At 43.9% G+C, this 22,027-nt stretch overlaps 1 protein-coding gene across 3 annotated transcripts in view; it reads right to left on the reverse strand.

The window, feature by feature from the left end:
- The window catches only part of LOC124036663 (E3 ubiquitin-protein ligase KCMF1-like), a 16,868-nt gene extending 14,552 nt beyond the window's left edge, over positions 1-2,316 (reverse strand). Inside the window, exons 1-2 of one of the 3 annotated variants that reach the window (XM_046351500.1) lie at positions 2,141-2,316; positions 625-792 (exon numbers count right to left, since the gene is read on the reverse strand). In XM_046351500.1, the coding sequence (XP_046207456.1) occupies positions 625-792; positions 2,141-2,156 (184 nt within the window). In that variant the 5' untranslated portion in view covers positions 2,157-2,316. Of the gene's footprint in view, positions 1-300; positions 333-543; positions 577-624; positions 793-2,140 lie in introns of those variants that run through there. The other 2 variants (XM_046351502.1, XM_046351501.1) reach the window with 2 other exon arrangements.
- Positions 2,317-22,027: the final 19,711 nt, after the last annotated feature.

Here is a 22,027-nt window from a genome sequence, read left to right on the forward strand (position 1 = left end):
TCGTGTGTCTGATTGTGGTGTATATGCAGGGGTGTGTGTACTTACCGAAGTCGACCCTGGTTAGTGCGCACTGCATGGCGTGAGTTGTCGTGTGTCTGATTGTGGTGTATATGCAGGGGTGTGTGTACTTACTCAAGTCGACCCTGGTTAGTACGCACTGCATGGCGTGAGTTGTCGTGTGTCTGATTGTGGTGTATATGCAGGGGTGTGTGTACTTACCGAAGTCGACCCTGGTTAGTGTGCACTGCATGGTGTGAGTTGTAGTGTGTCTGGTGTATATGCAGGGGTGTGTGTACTTACCGAAGTCGACCCTGGTTAGTACGCACTGCATGGTGTGAGTTGTAGTGTGTCTGGTGTATATGCAGGGGTGTGTGTACTTACTCAAGTCGACCCTGGTTAGTGCGCACTGCATGGTGTGAGTTGTAGTGTGTCTGGTGTATATGCAGGGGTGTGTGTACTTACCGAAGTCGACCCTGGTTAGTGTGCACTGCATGGTGTGAGTTGTAGTGTGTCTGGTGTATATGCAGGGGTGTGTGTACTTACCGAAGTCGACCCTGGTTAGTACGCACTGCATGGCGTGAGTTGTAGTGTGTCTGGTGTATATGCAGGGGTGTGTGTACTTACCGAAGTCGACCCTGGTTAGTACGCACTGCATGGCGTGTTCTGTTGTGTGTCTGGTGGTCGTGGCTCCGCCCTCGTAGCACGAGGCACACAGGTCGTAGTCGTAGCAAATTAAACACTTGTACCGCCGACCCCGGAAGTTACCCTTCAAACACGCATCGCAGCTCACACCTGGGGAAAGACGATACACAGACGGACCATTTTGACCAATACCCTGTCCTAATAACCCCACAACACACAAGTCAGAGCAACAAAAGACATCACGTTGTAGCATTTAGCTAGCTATAATACACAACCAACATATTGGCACGACACTCATAACATGAACTAGCCTATTAAAACTACACGAACACAGCCGTTTCACATTTCCAGTGTCCATGTGACTAATAAAAATACAAAAAGAAGATGCTGCTGAACTGCATTGGCCAATATAGCTGCAACTCTGGTGCAGAATTGATAGCCGGTGTTATTTAAGACGATGAAAGACTGACATGAATTTAAAATACGTGTTAAATGCATAGACCCAGCATGGAGCTATCTCACCGAGTTTTATTTTTTTAAAGGCAGGCAATTGCACGACTGGCTCTGTGCAGAACTGAAGGCCCTTTCTTTATTTAAGACTGGCGTGAATTTAAAATAAAAACGTGTAAATGATTGACCCATCTAGATAGCCATCTATGCGGACCACGGACGTTTGAGGGCATGCAGCTGATCGACTACAAGTCGTGCTATTATAAAATAAAATGCTAAGCTAAAGCTAACTCTGCACAGCTTAGTCAACATAGTTAACTACCTATAGTTTGTATAACTAACCGGTTCAGAAGCGGGTTCTCACTAGATAACTCCTTTTTTTTAAAGTATGTTTTGGTTGGATTTAAAAATTAAAAAATAAATAAAAACAACAACCCCATGCTAAATATCTAAAGCGCTAACTAGCTACTGATGAAGGCCTCGGTTGCAAAGGCCTCGTCCAAAAGGCTACTTTGATGACAGTGCAAAGAAAACCAGAATAAAAAACTAGACACTTTTCTTTTCCAAAGGTGATGTTTTGACAAGACACGATAATGAATACATTTTCCCATGTATCAAATGTTTGTCCCCCCCCCCTCCTCCTCCTTTTGTTGCCTTAAACCTTATTAGTAAACTCACGACAGGTTATAAAAAATAAAAATAAAAAGATAACTAGGTAACTGGAGAGTTTAGCAACCTAGACGCTATCCAACTAGGTTAACTACAGTACGAATGAGTTTAATTAAGTCTGGGAAATAGAAACTGTTTTCTTGGGCAGTGACATTGCGCCCCAACTAACGTTAGTAAAGTTACCAAGATACGTTTATTACGTGTTTTAGCTATAACAATATACCAAATAAAGCACAGGAACTAGATAAAAGTGGATAAATGTATAGCGGCAGCCATTCTAATACAGCGTTCATTACAAAACACACGAAGACAAGCAATCTCTCTCTCTCTCCGTCCAGCACTTTGTGTCTTTCTGTGCGGGTTATTATAAACTTCTTACCTTCATGACGGGACATCCTATGGACATGAACACAACCCCCCCCCTCCCCTTTACGGGCTCACTCTGGCTTGAACCACGCAATTTAATATCGGCTGGAGAATAGAGAAGCCGGGGCTTGGATGTCCCTGGCCTCTTCCTCATGAAGGATCCGGTTTGGCACAGTGACAGTGTCTTCTCCGCCGCCGCCGCCTGCTGCTTGCTGTGTCACCGTCCAATGCGCCGGAGAAACGCCAGGGGGCACTGTTGTCCACATACTGCCACTCAAATTAAACTTTATCTGTGACATGCGCAGAATAAAACAATTGAGTTTACCGTGAAAAGCTTACTTATGAGCCCTTAATTAACCAACAGTGCAGTTCAAGAAGAGGTTAAACAATATTTACCAAATAAACAAAATAATAATAAAAAGTAACACAAAATATCAATAACGAGGCTATATACACGGGGTACCGGGTCAATGTGCGGGGGTACAGGTAAAGTCGAGGTAATTTGTACAAGTAGGCAGGGGTGAAGTGACTATGCATAGATAGCAGCAGCAGTGTACAAAACTGACTGTCCCCATCAGTTTTAGTGAGATCCAGAAAGTTGAAGATCATTTAATGTATTTCTCTAAAATGCTATATGGAGAATAGCAAAAACAAAGCTAAAATGACCCCAGCCTATATCTCATTGGTTGCTGTAGCTTCATTCAGCTCAGTCGATCTACAAACACATAGCCTATTAGCTATACAATTGGCCGCTACACACATTTTTATTAACAAAGGGTAAACAAATAAGTTTGCTTTACAGAACTTTTGTTTGTTGCAATTTCTTGCAATTGTACCCATTTTGCTCTGGAACTTTGGCGAAATCTAAGTGTTTTTGAAACCTCCTGCTTTGGTCTGTGTGTGTCAGTGTGTAGTTCATACGCAAGCTTTAGACCCTCGCCATTTGAGTGACAGCTAGCAATGCACACGCAGCAGAGAGAGAAAGAAAGCAATAACGTGGTGCACATATATTGTGATGTAGTGCACCATTTTCAGGGACCACTTTTGGCTCCTGAGTGCAAAAAACTACCTGAGAATCTCTTTAATATGATATCTGAGTGAAAGTAACTAACAAATCAATGTGTAGGGCCCTTGGGCACGTGACTACTACAAATTTAGACAGCTGGCTAGACAAACTAGATTAAATTGACCAATCTTTAAAAAACGTTAACTGACATGGGCTAATTGAGTGACTGTCAGTGAAGGACATATTTGTTTGTGTCTTTATCTTTTATCATTTCCGGGATTGTTGTCTCCGTGTTTTAAAGTAACCCAACCCCGTCTAGAGAGCAAGCAAAAACCACAGCGGTCCAGGAAAAAAACCTTAAAAGGAACCAGGCTCACAGAGGAAGCCAATCCTCTTCTGGCTAAACAAGATAATGTATGACTACTGTATCTTGCTATATCGAACTAGCTTACCTGGTTAAATAAAGGTGATATATATATATATATATATATATATTTAATAGCTTTTTGGATGATTGATTTGATTAAGAACTTTATACTGTGTGTCCTCCTGGCTCTTGTGTTGCCTGTCAACTGTCCAATTGTGTTATTTGTTAGCCTACATCATCTCTGTGTCTTGCTGTATGTGCCATGTACCAATTCTACACTACAAGTACCCTCACAGGAACATACATCTTTACCTGCTTGATCTTTGAATTTGTTTAAACTCCATTCCAATACAGCTTCTTGTTATACAGTGAGGACGTTGTAGTTTCTTTTCTTGGCCACTAGAGTGCGCTAGAGGTGAACTTTTGAAACATTTCTATTGTTTTTAACCACATAAAAGTGCTATTAAGGAGAAAATAACTGTTAGTAGTCTGCCAGATGAAACTATGTACGTAGACATGAGTGAAAAATAAGGTTGGGTGGAAGAGAATCAAAGAACCATGAATGATAGTAATAATAAGAAACCTTAGGTGCTGGCTTAAGGCGGGTAGAAACCACGACAGAATGTCCGGTCAGAACAAGGATGAGTCGGTTATGGGGGTTTAATTGGGGGGGCAGACAGACAGACAGACAGACAGGTACTGATAACTGTGGTTCTGCCTTCAGAAAGTATTCACACCCCCTGATCCCCCCCCCCCCACACATTTGTATTTTTTATGTGTTACAGCCTGAAATTAATTACATTGAGATTTTTAGTCACTGGCCAACATTGCTAGAATGCTGGCTGTTTTTACAGATTTGAAATCGACTATCAATCAAGGCCTATCAATTCCTGAGGGAATATTGCACAGTCATGAAGCTACTCATTGTGGCATTGGACATATTGCACAGTCATGAAGCTACTCATTGTGGCATTGGACATATTGCACAGTCATGAAGCTACTCATTGTGGCATTGGACATATTGCACAGTCATGAAGCTACTCATTGTGGCATTGGACATATTGCACAGTCATGAAGCTACTCATTGTGGCATTGGACATATTGCACAGTCATGAAGCTACTCATTGTGGCATTGGACATATTGCACAGTCATGAAGCTACTCATTGTGGCATTGGACATATTGCACAGTCATGAAGCTACTCATTGTGGCATTGGACATATTGCACAGTCATGAAGCTACTCATTGTGGCATTGGACATATTGCACAGTCATGAAGCTACTCATTGTGGCATTGGACATATTGCACAGTCATGAAGCTACTCATTGTGGCATTGGACATATTGCACAGTCATGAAGCTACTCATTGTGGCATTGGACATATTGCACAGTCATGAAGCTACTGTGGCACTGTGGCATTGTGGCATTGGACATATTGCACAGTCATGAAGCTACTCATTGTGGCATTGGACATATTGCACAGTCATGAAGCTACTCACTGTGGCATTGGACATATTGCACAGTCATGAAGCTACTCACTGTGGCATTGGACATATTGCACAGTCATGAAGCTACTCACTGTGGCATTGGACATATTGCACAGTCATGAAGCTACTCATTGTGGCATTGGACATATTGCACAGTTATGAAGCTACTCATTGTGGCATTGGACATATTGCACAGTTATGAAGCTACTCATTGTGGCATTGGACATATTGCACAGTTATGAAGCTACTCATTGTGGCATTGGACATATTGCACAGTTATGAAGCTACTCACTGTGGCATTGGACATATTGCACAGTCATGAAGCTACTCACTGTGGCATTGGACATATTGCACAGTCATGAAGCTACTCATTGTGGCATTGGACATATTGCACAGTCATGAAGCTACTCACTGTGGCATTGGACATATTGCACAGTCATGAAGCTACTCACTGTGGCATTGGACATATTGCACAGTCATGAAGCTACTCATTGTGGCATTGGACATATTGCACAGTCATGAAGCTACTCATTGTGGCATTGGACATATTGCACAGTCATGAAGCTACTCATTGTGGCATTGGACATATTGCACAGTCATGAAGCTACTCACTGTGGCATTGGACATATTGCACAGTCATGAAGCTACTCACTGTGGCATTGGACATATTGCACAGTCATGAAGCTACTCACTGTGGCATTGGACATATTGCACAGTCATGAAGCTACTCACTGTGGCATTGGACATATTGCACAGTCATGAAGCTACTCACTGTGGCATTGGACATATTGCACAGTCATGAAGCTACTCACTGTGGCATTGGACATATTGCACAGTCATGAAGCTACTCATTGTGGCATTGGACATATTGCACAGTCATGAAGCTACTCATTGTGGCATTGGACATATTGCACAGTCATGAAGCTACTCACTGTGGCACAGTCATGAAGACTCATATTGGACACAGTCATGAAGCTACTCACTGCGGCATTGGACATATTGCACAGTCATGAAGCTACTCATTGTGGCATTGGACATATTGCACAGTCATGAAGCTACTCACTGTGGCATTGGACATATTGCACAGTCATGAAGCTACTCATTGTGGCATTGGACATATTGCACAGTCATGAAGCTACTCACTGTGGCATTGGACATATTGCACAGTCATGAAGCTACTCACTGTGGCATTGGACATATTGCACAGTCATGAAGCTACTCACTGTGGCATTGGACATAGTGCACAGTCATGAAGCTACTCACTGTGGCATTGGACATATTGCACAGTCATGAAGCTACTCACTGTGGCATTGGACATATTGCACAGTCATGAAGCTACTCACTGTGGCATTGGACATATTGCACAGTCATGAAGCTACTCACTGTGGCATTGGACATATTGCACAGTCATGAAGCTACTCATTGTGGCATTGGACATATTGCACAGTCATGAAGCTACTCATTGTGGCATTGGACATATTGCACAGTCATGAAGCTACTCATTGTGGCATTGGACATATTGCACAGTCATGAAGCTACTCATTGTGGCATTGGACATATTGCACAGTCATGAAGCTACTCATTGTGGCATTGGACATATTGCACAGTCATGAAGCTACTCATTGTGGCATTGGACATATTGCACAGTCATGAAGCTACTCATTGTGGCATTGGACATATTGCACAGTCATGAAGCTACTCATTGTGGCATTGGACATATTGCACAGTCATGAAGCTACTCATTGTGGCATTGGACATTGGTCACATATTGTGGCATTGGACATATTGTCATGAAGCTACTCATTGTGGCATTGGACATATTGCACAGTCATGAAGCTACTCATTGTGGCATTGGACATATTGCACAGTCATGAAGCTACTCATTGTGGCATTGGACATATTGCACAGTCATGAAGCTACTCATTGTGGCATTGGACATATTGCACAGTCATGAAGCTACTCATTGTGGCATTGGACATATTGCACAGTCATGAAGCTACTCATTGTGGCATTGGACATATTGCACAGTCATGAAGCTACTCACTGTGGCATTGGACATATTGCACAGTCATGAAGCTACTCACTGTGGCATTGGACATATTGCACAGTCATGAAGCTACTCATTGTGGCATTGGACATATTGCACAGTCATGAAGCTACTCATTGTGGCATTGGACATATTGCACAGTCATGAAGCTACTCATTGTGGCATTGGACATATTGCACAGTCATGAAGCTACTCACTGTGGCATTGGACATATTGCACAGTCATGAAGCTACTCATTGTGGCATTGGACATATTGCACAGTCATGAAGCTACTCACTGTGGCATTGGACATATTGCACAGTCATGAAGCTACTCACTGTGGCATTGGACATATTGCACAGTCATGAAGCTACTCACTGTGGCATTGGACATATTGCACAGTCATGAAGCTACTCACTGTGGCATTGGACATATTGCACAGTCATGAAGCTACTCATTGTGGCATTGGACATATTGCACAGTCATGAAGCTACTCATTGTGGCATTGGACATATTGCACAGTCATGAAGCTACTCACTGTGGCATTGGACATATTGCACAGTCATGAAGCTACTCACTGTGGCATTGGACATATTGCACAGTCATGAAGCTACTCACTGTGGCATTGGACATATTGCACAGTCATGAAGCTACTCACTGTGGCATTGGACATATTGCACAGTCATGAAGCTACTCACTGTGGCATTGGACATATTGCACAGTCATGAAGCTACTCACTGTGGCATTGGACATATTGCACAGTCATGAAGCTACTCATTGTGGCATTGGACATATTGCACAGTCATGAAGCTACTCATTGTGGCATTGGACATATTGCACAGTCATGAAGCTACTCACTGTGGCATTGGACATATTGCACAGTCATGAAGCTACTCACTGTGGCATTGGACATATTGCACAGTCATGAAGCTACTCATTGTGGCATTGGACATATTGCACAGTCATGCAAGCTAAGCTCACTGTGGCATTGGACATATTGCACAGTCATGAAGCTACTCATTGTGGCATTGGACATATTGCACAGTCATGAAGCTACTCACTGTGGCATTGGACATATTGCACAGTCATGAAGCTACTCACTGTGGCATTGGACATATTGCACAGTCATGAAGCTACTCACTGTGGCATTGGACATATTGCACAGTCATGAAGCTACTCACTGTGGCATTGGACATATTGCACAGTCATGAAGCTACTCACTGTGGCATTGGACATATTGCACAGTCATGAAGCTACTCACTGTGGCATTGGACATATTGCACAGTCATGAAGCTACTCATTGTGGCATTGGACATATTGCACAGTCATGAAGCTACTCATTGTGGCATTGGACATATTGCACAGTCATGAAGCTACTCATTGTGGCATTGGACATATTGCACAGTCATGAAGCTACTCATTGTGGCATTGGACATATTGCACAGTCATGAAGCTACTCATTGTGGCATTGGACATATTGCACAGTCATGAAGCTACTCACTGTGGCATTGGACATATTGCACAGTCATGAAGCTACTCATTGTGGCATTGGACATATTGCACAGTCATGAAGCTACTCATTGTGGCATTGGACATATTGCACAGTCATGAAGCTACTCACTGTGGCACTGGACATATTGCACAGTCATGAAGCTACTCATTGTGGCATTGGACATATTGCAAGTGGAGGAAAACTGTTTCTACGGCACTGTAGTACCAGCCCTGGAAATCTTGTCCAAAACACTGAAGGACGGTATGTGTGTGTGTGTGTGTGTGTGTGTATTAGGGGCCAGTTTCTTTCCAGTCAAGGCAAAAGACAACTGATCCTCTGAAACAGAGTCTTAGGGGCCCTGGGCTCCAGTCAAACCTACAGGCCTCACACTGAGAAGTAGCAGTAGCCTTGTAAGCAAGTCAGACTGCAATAAAGTCGAAGGGCTTTTGGCTATTTCTAACAGCAGGTGTCAGCAGTCCACTCATGGTGTCAGCAGTCCACTCATGGTGTCAGCAGTCCACTCATGGTGTCAGCAGTCCACTCATGGTGTCAGCAGTCCACTCATGGTGTCCAACATTTCTGATGATGCAGAGATGATTCAAAATATCCAAATATATCTATATCCGCAGACTCAGATGCTTTGAATAGAACCAATTAATATCCTTCCTTAGAAATATGGAGCAACTCTCAACAGTGCTGACAACATTATTTAACACAAGCTCACCCTTAGAACAGTAGAAAGATATTGAGAGAATGGAGCCTGAGAGAATGGAACCAGAGAGAATGGAACCATAGAATGGAACCAGAGAGAATGGAACCAGAGAGAATGGAACCATAGAGAATGGAGCCATAGAGAATGGAACCAGCCTGAGAGAATGGAACCATAGAGAATGGAACCAGAGAGAATGGAACCAGAGAGAATGGAACCAGAGAGAATGGAACCTGAGAGAATGGAACCATAGAGAATGGAACCTGAGAGAATGGAACCAGAGAGAATGGAACCAGAGAATGGAGCCAGAGAGAATGGAACCAGAGAATGGAGCCAGAGAGAATGGAGCCAGAGAGAATGGAACCAGAGAGAATGGAACCTGAGAGAATGGAACCAGAGAATGGAACCAGAGAATGGAGCCAGAGAGAATGGAACCAGAGAATGGAGCCAGAGAGAATGGAACCAGAGAGAATGGAGCCAGAGAGAATGGAGCCAGAGAGAATGGAACCAGAGAATGGAGCTAGAGAGAATGGAACCATAGAGAATGGAACCAGAGAGAATGGAACCAGAGAATGGAGCTAGAGAGAATGGAACCATAGAGAATGGAACCATAGAGAATGGAACCAGAGAGAATGGAACCAGAGAGAATGGAACCAGAGAGAATGGAGCCAGAGAGAATGGAGCCAGAGAGAATGGAGCCAGAGAGAATGGAACCAGAGAATGGAGCCAGAGAGAATGGAACCATAGAGAATGGAGCCTGAGAGAATGGAACCAGAGAGAATGGAACCTGAGAGAATGGAACCAGAGAATGGAGCCAGAGAGAATGGAACCAGAGAGAATGGAACCTGAGAGAATGGAACCAGAGAATGGAGCCAGAGAGAATGGAACCAGAGAGAATGGAACCATAGAGAATGGAACCTGAGAGAATGGAACCAGAGATAATGGAACCTGAGAGAATGGAACCAGAGAATGGAGCCAGAGAGAATGGAACCAGAGAGAATGGAGCCAGAGAGAATGGAGCCAGAGAGAATGGAACCAGAGAATGGAGCTAGAGAGAATGGAACCATAGAGAATGGAACCAGAGAGAATGGAACCAGAGAATGGAGCTAGAGAGAATGGAACCATAGAGAATGGAACCATAGAGAATGGAACCAGAGAGAATGGAACCAGAGAGAATGGAGCCAGAGAGAATGGAGCCAGAGAGAATGGAGCCAGAGAGAATGGAGCCAGAGAGAATGGAACCAGAGAATGGAGCCAGAGAGAATGGAACCATAGAGAATGGAGCCTGAGAGAATGGAACCAGAGAGAATGGAACCTGAGAGAATGGAACCTGAGAGAATGGAACCAGAGAATGGAGCCAGAGAGAATGGAACCAGAGAGAATGGAACCAGAGAGAATGGAGCCATAGAGAATGGAGCCAGAGAGAATGGAACCAGAGAGAATGGAACCAGAGAGAATGGAACCTGAGAGAATGGAACCAGAGAATGGAGCCAGAGAGAATGGAACCAGAGAGAATGGAACCAGAGAGAATGGAACCAGAGAGAATGGAACCAGAGAGAATGGAACCATAGAGAATGGAGCCTGAGAGAATGGAACCAGAGAGAATGGAACCTGAGAGAATGGAACCAGAGAATGGAGCCAGAGAGAATGGAACCAGAGAGAATGGAACCAGAGAGAATGGAGCCATAGAGAATGGAGCCTGAGAGAATGGAGCCAGAGAGAATGGAACCAGAGAGAATGGAACCAGAGAGAATGGAGCCAGAGAGAATGGAACCAGAGAGAATGGAACCAGAGAATGGAGCCAGAGAGAATGGAACCAGAGAGAATGGAACCAGAGAGAATGGAGCCAGAGAGAATGGAGCCAGAGAGAATGGAGCCAGAGAGAATGGTGGTCATTTTATAGACTCCTGACCAATTGTGTGTATTTTTTCCATGCGCTGATCTTAACTTGAACATTTCCTACGACTGAAAATCATAAATAAGATTTGATTACAATACTGGGTGGGGTGAATATATTTTATATGGCATACATGATTTTGTTAACTAGTAAATCGTGGCCTACAGCAAAGTGTATTTAAATCATTTCTAATTTGTTAACCATTTCTGCTAGTTAGTTTTTGCTACCATGTGGGTTTTAGCTTGCTTGAGCTTGCTTACTGAGGAGTGTTAATTCACCTGTTTCCATACATGTTTCATTTTAAAACATTTATCTTACAAAGGAGTTGTTTAATCAAACTGCACCATTGAGAGCATCTTGACTGTCTGCATCACCGCTCGGTATGGCAACTGCTTGGCTTCTGACCACAAGGCGCTACAGAGTGTAGTGTGTACGGCCCAATACATCACTGGGGCCTTCGCTCCCTGCCATCCAGGACCTCTATACCAGGCAGTGTCAGAGGAAGGTCCTAAAAATTGTCATAAGACTCCAGCCACCCAAGTCACAGACTGTTCTCTCTGCTACCGCACAGAACGCTGTACCGGGTCTGGAAACAACAGGACCCTGAATAGCTTCTAACCCCAAGCTCTAAGACTGCTAAATAGTTAAAGCTTTGTAGTTAGCGCTACAAAGTCCACCTTGTTAACATGCAACATGTCAGAATCCCTCTGTTGACAAGGAACATCATGTGATGTCTCTGCTCCTGCTACCATTACTTCTTCAACTTCACTCCTTTCTTCCACACTTCTCAACGACTCCAGATAGGAGACATTCAGCCCTTACTGTCAACGCCTCCGGATAGGAGACATTCAGCCCTTACTGTCAACGCCTCCGGATAGGAGACATTCAGCCCTTACTGTCAACGCCTCCGGATAGGAGACATTCAGCCCTTACTGTCAACGCCTCCGGATAGGAGACATTCAGCCCTTACTGTCAACGCCTCCGGATAGGAGACATTCAGCCCTTACTGTCAACGCCTCCGGATAGGAGACATTCAGCCCTTACTGTCAACGCCTCCGGATAGGAGACATTCAGCCCTTACTGTCAACGCCTCCGGATAGGAGACATTCAGCCCTTACTGTCAACGCCTCCGGATAGGAGACATTCAGCCCTTACTGTCAACGCCTCCGGATAGGAGACATTCAGCCCTTACTGTCAACGCCTCCGGATAGGAGACATTCAGCCCTTACTGTCAACGCCTCCGGATAGGAGACATTCAGCCCTTACTGTCAACGCCTAGGAGACCGGAACGCCTCCGGATAGGAGACATTCAGCCCTTACTGTCAACGCCTCCATTCAGGATAGGAGACATTCAGCCCTTACTGTCAACGCCTCCGGATAGGAGACATTCAGCCCTTACTGTCAACGCCTCCGGATAGGAGACATTCAGCCCTTACTGTCAACGCCTCCGGATAGGAGACATTCAGCCCTTACTGTCAACGCCTCCGGATAGGAGACATTCAGCCCTGTCAACGCCTCCGGATAGGAGACATTCAGCCCTTACTCAACGCCTCCGGATAGGAGACATTCAGCCCTTACTGTCAACGCTTCCAGATAGGAGACATTCTGGACAGCCCTTACTGTCAACGCCTCCAGATAGGAGACATTCAGCCCTTACTGTCAACGCCTCCGGATAGGAGACATTCAGCCCTTACTGTCAACGCCTCCGGATAGGAGACATTCAGCCCTTACTGTCAACGCCTCCGGATAGGAGACATTCAGCCCTTACTGTCAACGCCTCCGGATAGGAGACATTCAGCCCTTACTGTCAACGCCTCCGGATAGGAGACATTCAGCCCTTACTGTCAATGCTTCCAGATAGGAGACATTCTGGACAGCCCTTACTGTCAACGCCTCCAGATAGGAGACATTCAGCCCTTACTGTCAATGCTTCCAGATAGGAGACATTCAGCCCTTACTGTCAATGCTTCCAGATAGGAGACATTCAGCCCTTACTGTCAACGCCTCCAGATAGGAGACATTCTGGACAGCCCTTACTGTCAACGCCTCCGGATAGGAGACATTCAGCCCTTACTGTCAACGCCCTCCGGATAGGAGACATTCTGGACAGCCTTATTCTCAACGCCCTCCGGATAGGAGACATTCAGCCCTTACTGTCAATGCTTCCAGATAGGAGACATTCTGGACAGCCCTTACTGTCAATGCTTCCAGATAGGAGACATTCTGGACAGCGCTTATTCTTGACATCTCCAAATAGGACACATTCTGGACAGCCCTTACTGTCAATGCTTCCAGATAGGAGACATTCAGCCCTTACTGTCAACGCCCTCCAGATAGGAGACATTCAGCCCTTACTGTCAACGCCTCCAGATAGGAGACATTCTGGACAGCCCTTACTGTCAACGCCCTCCAGATAGGAGACATTCAGCCCTTACTGTCAACGCCACCAGATAGGAGACATTCAGCCCTTACTGTCAATGCTTCCAGATAGGACACATTCAGCCCTTACTGTCAATGCATCCAGATAGGACACATTCAGCCCTTACTGTCAATGCTTCCAGATAGGAGACATTCAGCCCTTATCCTTCTCCTTCACCCTAACAGGACACTTCAGATGGAGTGGGCCACCATGTGGGTCAGTCATTGTGCACCATTCACTTGATCCAATTTTTTATGTACAGTACCAGTCAAATGTTTTTTTTGTACTATTTTCTACATACCAATACATCAGAACTACGAATAAAGCTGGTTGAGAGAATGCCAAGAGTGTGCAAAGCTGTCATCAAGGCAAAGGATGGCAACTTCGAAGAATCTAAAATATTTTTTAGTTACTACCTTTTTGGCTTTTTTGGTTACTACCTGATTTCATGTGTCATTTCATAGTTGATGTTTTCACTATTATTCTATAATGGAATGAGTAGGTGTGTCTGGAATCAGTAGGTGTGTCTGGAATGAGTAGGTGTGTCTGGAATCAGTAGGTGTGTCTGGAATCAGGAATGAATGAGTAATCAGGTGTGTCTGGAATCAATCAGTAGGTGTGTCTGGAATCTGGAATCAGTAGGTGTGTCTGGAATGAGTAGGTGTGTCTGGAATCAGTAGGTGTGTCTGGAATGAGTAGGTGTGTCTGGAATCAGTAGGTGTGTCTGGAATGAGTAGGTGTGTCTGGAATCAGTAGGTGTGTCTGGAATCAGTAGGTGTGTCTGGAATGAGTAGGTGTGTCTGGAATCAGTAGGTGTGTCTGGAATGAGTAGGTGTGTCTGGAATCTGGAATCAGTAGGTGTGTCTGGAATGAATCAGTAGGTGTGTCTGGAATCTAGGTGTGTCTGGAATCAGTAGGTGTGTCTGGAATCAGTAGGTGTGTCTGGAATCAGTAGGTGTGTCTGGAATGAGTAGGTGTGTCTGGAATCAGTAGGTGTGTCTGGAATGAGTAGGTGTGTCTGGAATGAGTAGGTGTGTCTGGAATCAGTAGGTGTGTCTGGAATCAGTAGGTGTGTCTGGAATCAGTAGGTGTGTCTGGAATGAGTAGGTGTGTCTGGAATCAGTAGGTGTGTCTGGAATCAGTAGGTGTGTCTGGAATCAGTAGGTGTGTCTGGAATCAGTAGGTGTGTCTGGAATGAGTAGGTGTGTCAATCAGTAGGTGTGTCTGGAATGAGTAGGTGTGTCTGGAATCAGTAGGTGTGTCTGGAATGAGTAGGTGTGTCTGGAATCAGTAGGTGTGTCTGGAATCAGTAGGTGTGTCTGGAATGAGTAGGTGTGTCTGGAATGAGTAGGTGTGTCTGGAATGAGTAGGTGTGTCTGGAATGAGTAGGTGTGTCTGTAATCAGTAGGTGTGTCCAAACTTTTGACTGGTACATTACATCACCGTTGGCCTCTGTACTGGTACAGATCTACTACTCACAGGGATCCGCTCAGGATCCATCCACCTTGACCCATCTTCCTCAACTTTCTCCACTGCCTCAGCATACGACAACTTCTACACTACTCCAACCACGGAAACCTCAACCTACCTCTCTCACACCGGACATTTCTGATCCCCAGCTCCATGGGCACCCCTACAATTAACACATACCTCTACTTTCTCCAATGCCCTTCTGCACACTTCTCCCACCTAGGATCCTCCCCCTCCTTCACACTTGCCCTGTGCCCATAAACTTGACACCTGTAACAACGTAATGTAATTGGCACAAAAGCTTGTACGGGCAAAGACTCGACATCAAAACTCAAAAGGACAGACAATGACTCTTCTGTTTCACCCTGTCTGCGTCGCACCAAACGACGAGCATCACAAACACCGGGAATCTTCCCTTTCAGTTGGTCAACTTTTACATTTACCACCACCCCAGTAATCACTCTTCTCAATGGAGCCCTTACCTGTCTTGTCCCCATTCGTTTAACACAGGGAGCCTGCTCCCTCTGACCAGCAGAAACACAAACAATTATCACAAGACCACTTCTGAGTTACCCTCACCGATTCCACAGCACCCAACTCTGTTTTCACCCACCCTGAAACCACAATGGATGTCACTCCCACTGTCACCCTCATCTTCATCCTGACCCTCGGTGCCTCGGTCTCCGAGAACTTCATCACATCTACCACCTCCTGTCTCATTCACTTCCATTTCTCCTCCTGTCTCATTCACTTCCATTTCTCCTCCTGTCTTCGATCCGGCGTACAGCTCACCCTGCTGACACTTTTATACCGTTCTTCTTCAACACATACTTTCCCTTTATCCCTCAATTTTTAACCAACGTAAGTCTCTCTCTCTCTCTCTCTCTCTCTCTCTCTCTCTCTCTCTCTCTCTCTCTCTCTCTCTCTCTCTCTCTCTCTCTCTCTCTCTCTCTCTCTCTCTCTCTCTCTCTCTCTCTCTCTCTCTCTCTCTCTCTCTCTCTCTCTCTCTCTCTCTCTCTCTCTCTCTCTCTCTCTCTCTCTCTCTCTCTCTCTCTCTCTCCTCCCTATTCCAAGTATACAGAGCATTCGGAAAGTATTCAGACACCTTGACTTTTTCCACTTTGTTACTTTACAGCCTTATTCTAAAATGGATTAAATAAAAATAATCTTCAGCAATCTAGACACAATACCCCACAATGACATCACAATACCCCACAATGACATCACAATACCCCACAATGACATCACAATACCCCACAATTACATCACAATACCCCATAATGACATCACAATACCCCACAATGACATCACAATACCCCATAATTACATCACAATACCCCACAATGACATCACAATACCCCACAATGACATCACAATACCCCATAATTACATCACAATACCCCACAATGACATCACAATACCCCACAATGACATTACAATACCCCATAATTACATCACAATACCCCACAATGACATCACAATACCCCACAATGACATCACAATACCCCATAATTACATCACAATACCACATAAGGACAAAGAGAAAAAACATCACAATTAGACCCAACCAAATCATGAGAAAACAAAAAGATAATTACTTAACACATTGGAAAGAATTAACAAAAAAACAGAGCAAACTAGAATGCTATTTGGCCCTACACAGAGAGTACACAGCGGCAGAATACCTGACCACTGTCACTGACCACTGTGACTGACCCAAAATTAAGGAAAGCTTTGACTATGTACAGACTCAGTGAGCATAGCCTTGCTATTGAGAAAGGCCGCCGTAGGCAGACATGGCTCTCAAGAGAAGACAGGCTATGTGCTCACTGCCCACAAAATGAGGTGGAAACTGAGCTGCACTTCCTAACCTCCTGCCCAATGTATGACCATATTAGAGAGACATATTTCCCCCAGATTACACAGATCCACAAAGAATTTGAAAACAAATCCAATTTTGAAAAACTCCCATATCTTTTGGGTGAAATTCCACAGTGTGCCATCACAGCAGCAAGATTTGTGACCTGTTGCCACGAGAAAAGGGCAACCAGTGAAGAACAAACACCATTGTAAATACAACCCATATTTATGCTTATTTATTTTATTTATTTTATTTATTTTATCTTGTGTCCTTTAACTATTTTTACATTGTATATATATATATAATATGACATTTGTAATGTCTTTACTGTTTTTAAACTTCTGTATGTGTAATGTTTACTGTTAATTTTAGTTGTTTTTCACTTTATATATTCACTTTGTATGTTGTCTACCTCACTTGCTTTGGCAATGTTAACACATGTTTCCCATGCCAATAAAGCCCTTGAATTGAATTGAAATTGAAAAACAGATTTTTAGAACGTTTGCAAATGTATCAAAAATATCGTATTTTACCTTATTACCTTATTTACATAAGTATTCAGACCCTTTGCTATGAGACTTGACATGTAGATAACGTGCATCCTGTTCCATTGATCATCCTCGAGATGTTTGTACAACTTGATTGGACTCCACCTGTAGTAAATTCAATTGATTGGACATGATTTGGAAAGGCACACACCTGTCTATATAACACACCTGTCTATATAACACACCTGTCTATATAACACACCTGTCTATATAACACACCTGTCTATATAACACACCTGTCTTTATAACACACCCGTCTATATAACACACCCGTCTATATAACACACCCGTCTATATAACACACCCGTCTATATAACACACCCGTCTATATAACACACCTGTCTATATAACACACCTGTCTATATAACACACCTGTCTATATAACCACCTGTCTATATAACACACCTGTCTATATAACACACCTGTCTATATAACACACCTGTCTATATAACACCCTGTCTATATAACACACCTATATAACACACCTGTCGTCTATATAACACACCTGTCTATATAATACACCTGTCTATATAACACACCTGTCTATATAACACACCTGTCTATATAACACACCTGTCTATATAACACACCTGTCTATATAACACACCTGTCTATATAACACACCTGTCTATATAACACACCAGTCTATATAACACACCTGTCTATATAACACACCTGTCTATATAACACACCTGTCTATATAACACACCTGTCTATATAACACACTTGTCTATATAACACACCTGTCTATATAACACATATAACACACCTGTCTATATAACACACCTGTCTATATGACACATATAACACACCTGTCTATATAACACACACAGTCTATATAACACACCTGTCTATATAATACACCTGTCTATATAACACACCTGTCTATATAACACACCTGTCTATATAACACACCTGTCTATATAACACACCTGTCTATATAACACACCTGTCTATATAACACACCTGTCTATTTTAGGTCCCAAAGTTGACAGTGAATGTCAGAGCAAAAACCAAGCCATGAGGTCGAAGGAATTGTCCGTAGAGGTCCGAGACAGGAATGTGTCGAGGCACAGATCTGGGAAAGGGTACCAAAAAATGTCTGCAGCATTGAAGGTCCCCAAGAAACCAGTGGCTTCCATCATTCTTAAATGGAAAAAGTTTTGAACCACCAAGACTCTTCCTAGAGATGGCCACCCGGCCAAACTGAGTAATCAAAGGAGATGGGCCTTGGTCAGGGAGGTGAACATGAACCCGATGGTCACTCTGACAGAGCTCCACAGTTCCTCTGTGGAGATGGCAGAACCTTCCAGAAGGACAAACATCTCTGCAGCACTCCACCAATCAGGCCAGACGGAAGCCACTCCTCAGTAAAAGAAACATGAAAGCCTGCTTGGAGTTTGCCAAAAAGACACCTAAAGACTCTCAGACCATGAGAAACAAAATTCTCTGGTCTGATGAAACCAAGATTGAATTTTTTGGCCTGAATGCCAAGCATCACGTCTGGAGGAAAACTTGCACCAGCCCAGTGCCAGGTGAAGTATGGTGGCAGCATCATGCTGTGGAGATTATTTTTCAGCTGCATGGACTGCGACATCAAGGCAAATATGAACGGAGCAAAGTACTGAGAGGTCCTTGATGAAGACCTGCTACAGAGCACTCAGGTCTTCAGACTGGGGTGAAGGTTCACCTTCCAACAGGACAAGTTTCTGGTTCAGGTGAAAAAAGCAAGCTGCGCTCGTCTTCCAAAGTGGTCCGTTACGCAATGTACCAAACAAGCATCAACAAAGACAACCTCACTACTGAGCTCTGGCATTTTAAAAAATACATTTGAAGGGTGCTAGCCTTCTGCTGCCCCCCCCCCCCCGAAAGTATTACAACAGCCTAAGCACACAGCCAAGACAACGCAGAAGTGGCTTCAGGGCAAGTCTTGGAATGTCCTTGAGTGGTCCAGCCAGAGCCCGGACTTGAAACCGATCAAACATCTCTGAAGAGACCTGAAAATAGCTGTGCAGCGACACTCCCCATCCAACCTGACAGAGCTTGAGAGGAACTGCAGAGAGGAATGGGAGAAACACCCCAAATACAGGTGTGCCAAGCTTGTAGCGTCACACCCAAGAAGACTCAAGGCTGCAATCGCTGTCAAAGGTGCTTCGACAAAGTACTGAGTAAAGGGTCTGAATACTTATGTAAATGTAATATTTAAGTTTTTCATTTTTACCAAATTTGCTAACATTTCTAAAAACTTGTTTTTGCTTTGTCATTATGGGATATTCGGAGTAGATTGATGAGGGGGGACGGGACTATTTAATAGATTTTTGAATAAGGCTATAACATAACAAAAATGTGGAAAGAGTCAAGGGGTCTGAATACCTTCCGAAGGCACTGTATCCTTATTCTCCTTATGATAATACACTTAATAATAATAATAATACTGCACTTCTCTTGATATACATCTTGTTCTTGTCCTCTCAAAGGGACCATTTAACCTGGTGTCACAATCTCTGTACAATAAAATTAAACTGTGGTGGTCTGAGGGTGAGCAGCGAGCTGGTGGTGGTGGTTCAGTCCTGCGCTGCCTTCCTCCAGCAGCAACATCAGATGAAGATGAGAGGTCACCAGGATACCAGTCACACTGTCTCCTGGAAACCAAAGGTCAACAGGAAGCCAGTCAGACTCAGGAGACTGAGCATCCATCAGAGAGGAAATTAAGTCAACATACTGGAGTAGTTTTTCAGTCTGTGATGCATCAAGTTCGTTCATCTGTGTGCTCCATAAACCCATCGGGATGTAGCCTCAACAGTGCAAAAACAACAGTAAACGGGATCAACTGTTTACATGCCACAGCATCCCGTTTTAGATCAGCATATGCCAGGCATCTTATCTGGGTTTCTCATAAACGTTTTCGGGTTATTGTAAACGGGATATTATGTTTATGTAACAGTATAACTTTAGACCGTCCCCTCGCCCATACCCAGGCGTGAACCAGGGACCCTCTGCACACATCAACAACAGTCACCCACGAAGCATCGTTACCCATCGCTCCACAAAACCCGCAGCCCTTGCAGAGCAAAGGGGAACTTCTACTTCAAGGTCTCAGAGCAAGTGAGGTCACCGATTGAAACGCTATTTAGCGCGCACCAACGCTAACTAAGCTAGCTGTTTCACATCCGTTACACTTATATGTCAACTCAAAAATAGAATACTCAAGTATCCTGAATAATAACGTGATATTGGTGTGCATGTAACGTGATATTGGTGTGCATGTAAACTTGGTCAATGTCTCCTTTTCAAGTGTATGTAGAATAGAAACAAATAGAATATCACTTTATTATCCAGTCAAGTATATATATTTTCTTGTTTTCTCTATTGAATGTTGTCTAGAAACCCCATGTTGAATTGCAAATTCCTTGGTGTCCACATCAACAACAAACTAGATTGGTCCAAACACACCAAGACAGTCGTGAAGAGGGCACGACAAAGCGTATTCCCCCTCAGGAAATTAAAAATATTTGGCATGTGTCCTGAGATCCTCAAAAGGTTCTACAGCTGCAACATCGAGAGCATCCTGACCGGTTGCAACAAGACCTGGTAGGGCAAATGCTCGTCCTACGACCGCAAGACACTACAGAGGGTAGTGCGTACGGCCCAGTACATCACTGGGGCAAATCTGCCTGCTATCCAGGACCTCTACACCAGGCCGTGTCAGAGGAAGGCCCTAAAAATTGTCATAGCGGTACCGGAGTGCCAAGTCAAGGACAAAAAGGATTCTCAACAGTTTTTACCCCGATGCCATAAGATTCCTGAACAGGTAACCAATGGTTACCCGGACTATTTGCATTGTGTGCCCCCCCCCCAACCCCTCTTTTTACGCTGCTGCTACTCTCTCTTTATCTTATATGCTTAGTCACTTTAACTATACATTCATGTACATACTACCTCAATTGGCCCGACCAACCAGTGTTCCCGCACATTGACTAACCGGGCTATCTGCATTGTGTCCCACCACCCATCAACCCCTCTTTTTACACTTCTGCTACTCTCTGTTCATCATATATGCATAGTCACTTTAACTATGTCTACATGTACATACTACCTCAATCAGCCTGACTAACAGGTGTCTGTATGTAGCCTTGCTACTCTTTTTTCAAATGTCTTTCTACTGTTATTTTATTTCTTTACTTACCTACACACACACACACACACACACACACACACACACACACACACACACACACACACACACACACACACACACACACACACACACACACACACACACACACACACACACACACACACACACACACACACACACACACACTTTTTTGGCACCATTGGTTAGAGCCTGTAAGTAAGCATTTCACTGTAAGGTTTACACCTGTTATATTCGGCGCACGTGACAAATAAACTTTGATTTGATTTGATATAATTCTGTCGGGCAGAAATGAAGGTTAGAATCAGAAACGTTTCCTCTCACAGCTCTACACGACAGAATGTTGAATAACGTGATATGTTAAAGTACTTTACCAGTTGTAGGTGAACTTGATCCTTTTTAGCGGTAGGTATGTGAGACAATATATCCACAGGAAAGTATAATTACATCAAGTTTTTAAAGCG

This window comes from Oncorhynchus gorbuscha, linkage group LG05, assembly GCF_021184085.1.
Source record: "Oncorhynchus gorbuscha isolate QuinsamMale2020 ecotype Even-year linkage group LG05, OgorEven_v1.0, whole genome shotgun sequence".
NCBI lineage: Eukaryota > Metazoa > Chordata > Actinopteri > Salmoniformes > Salmonidae > Oncorhynchus > Oncorhynchus gorbuscha.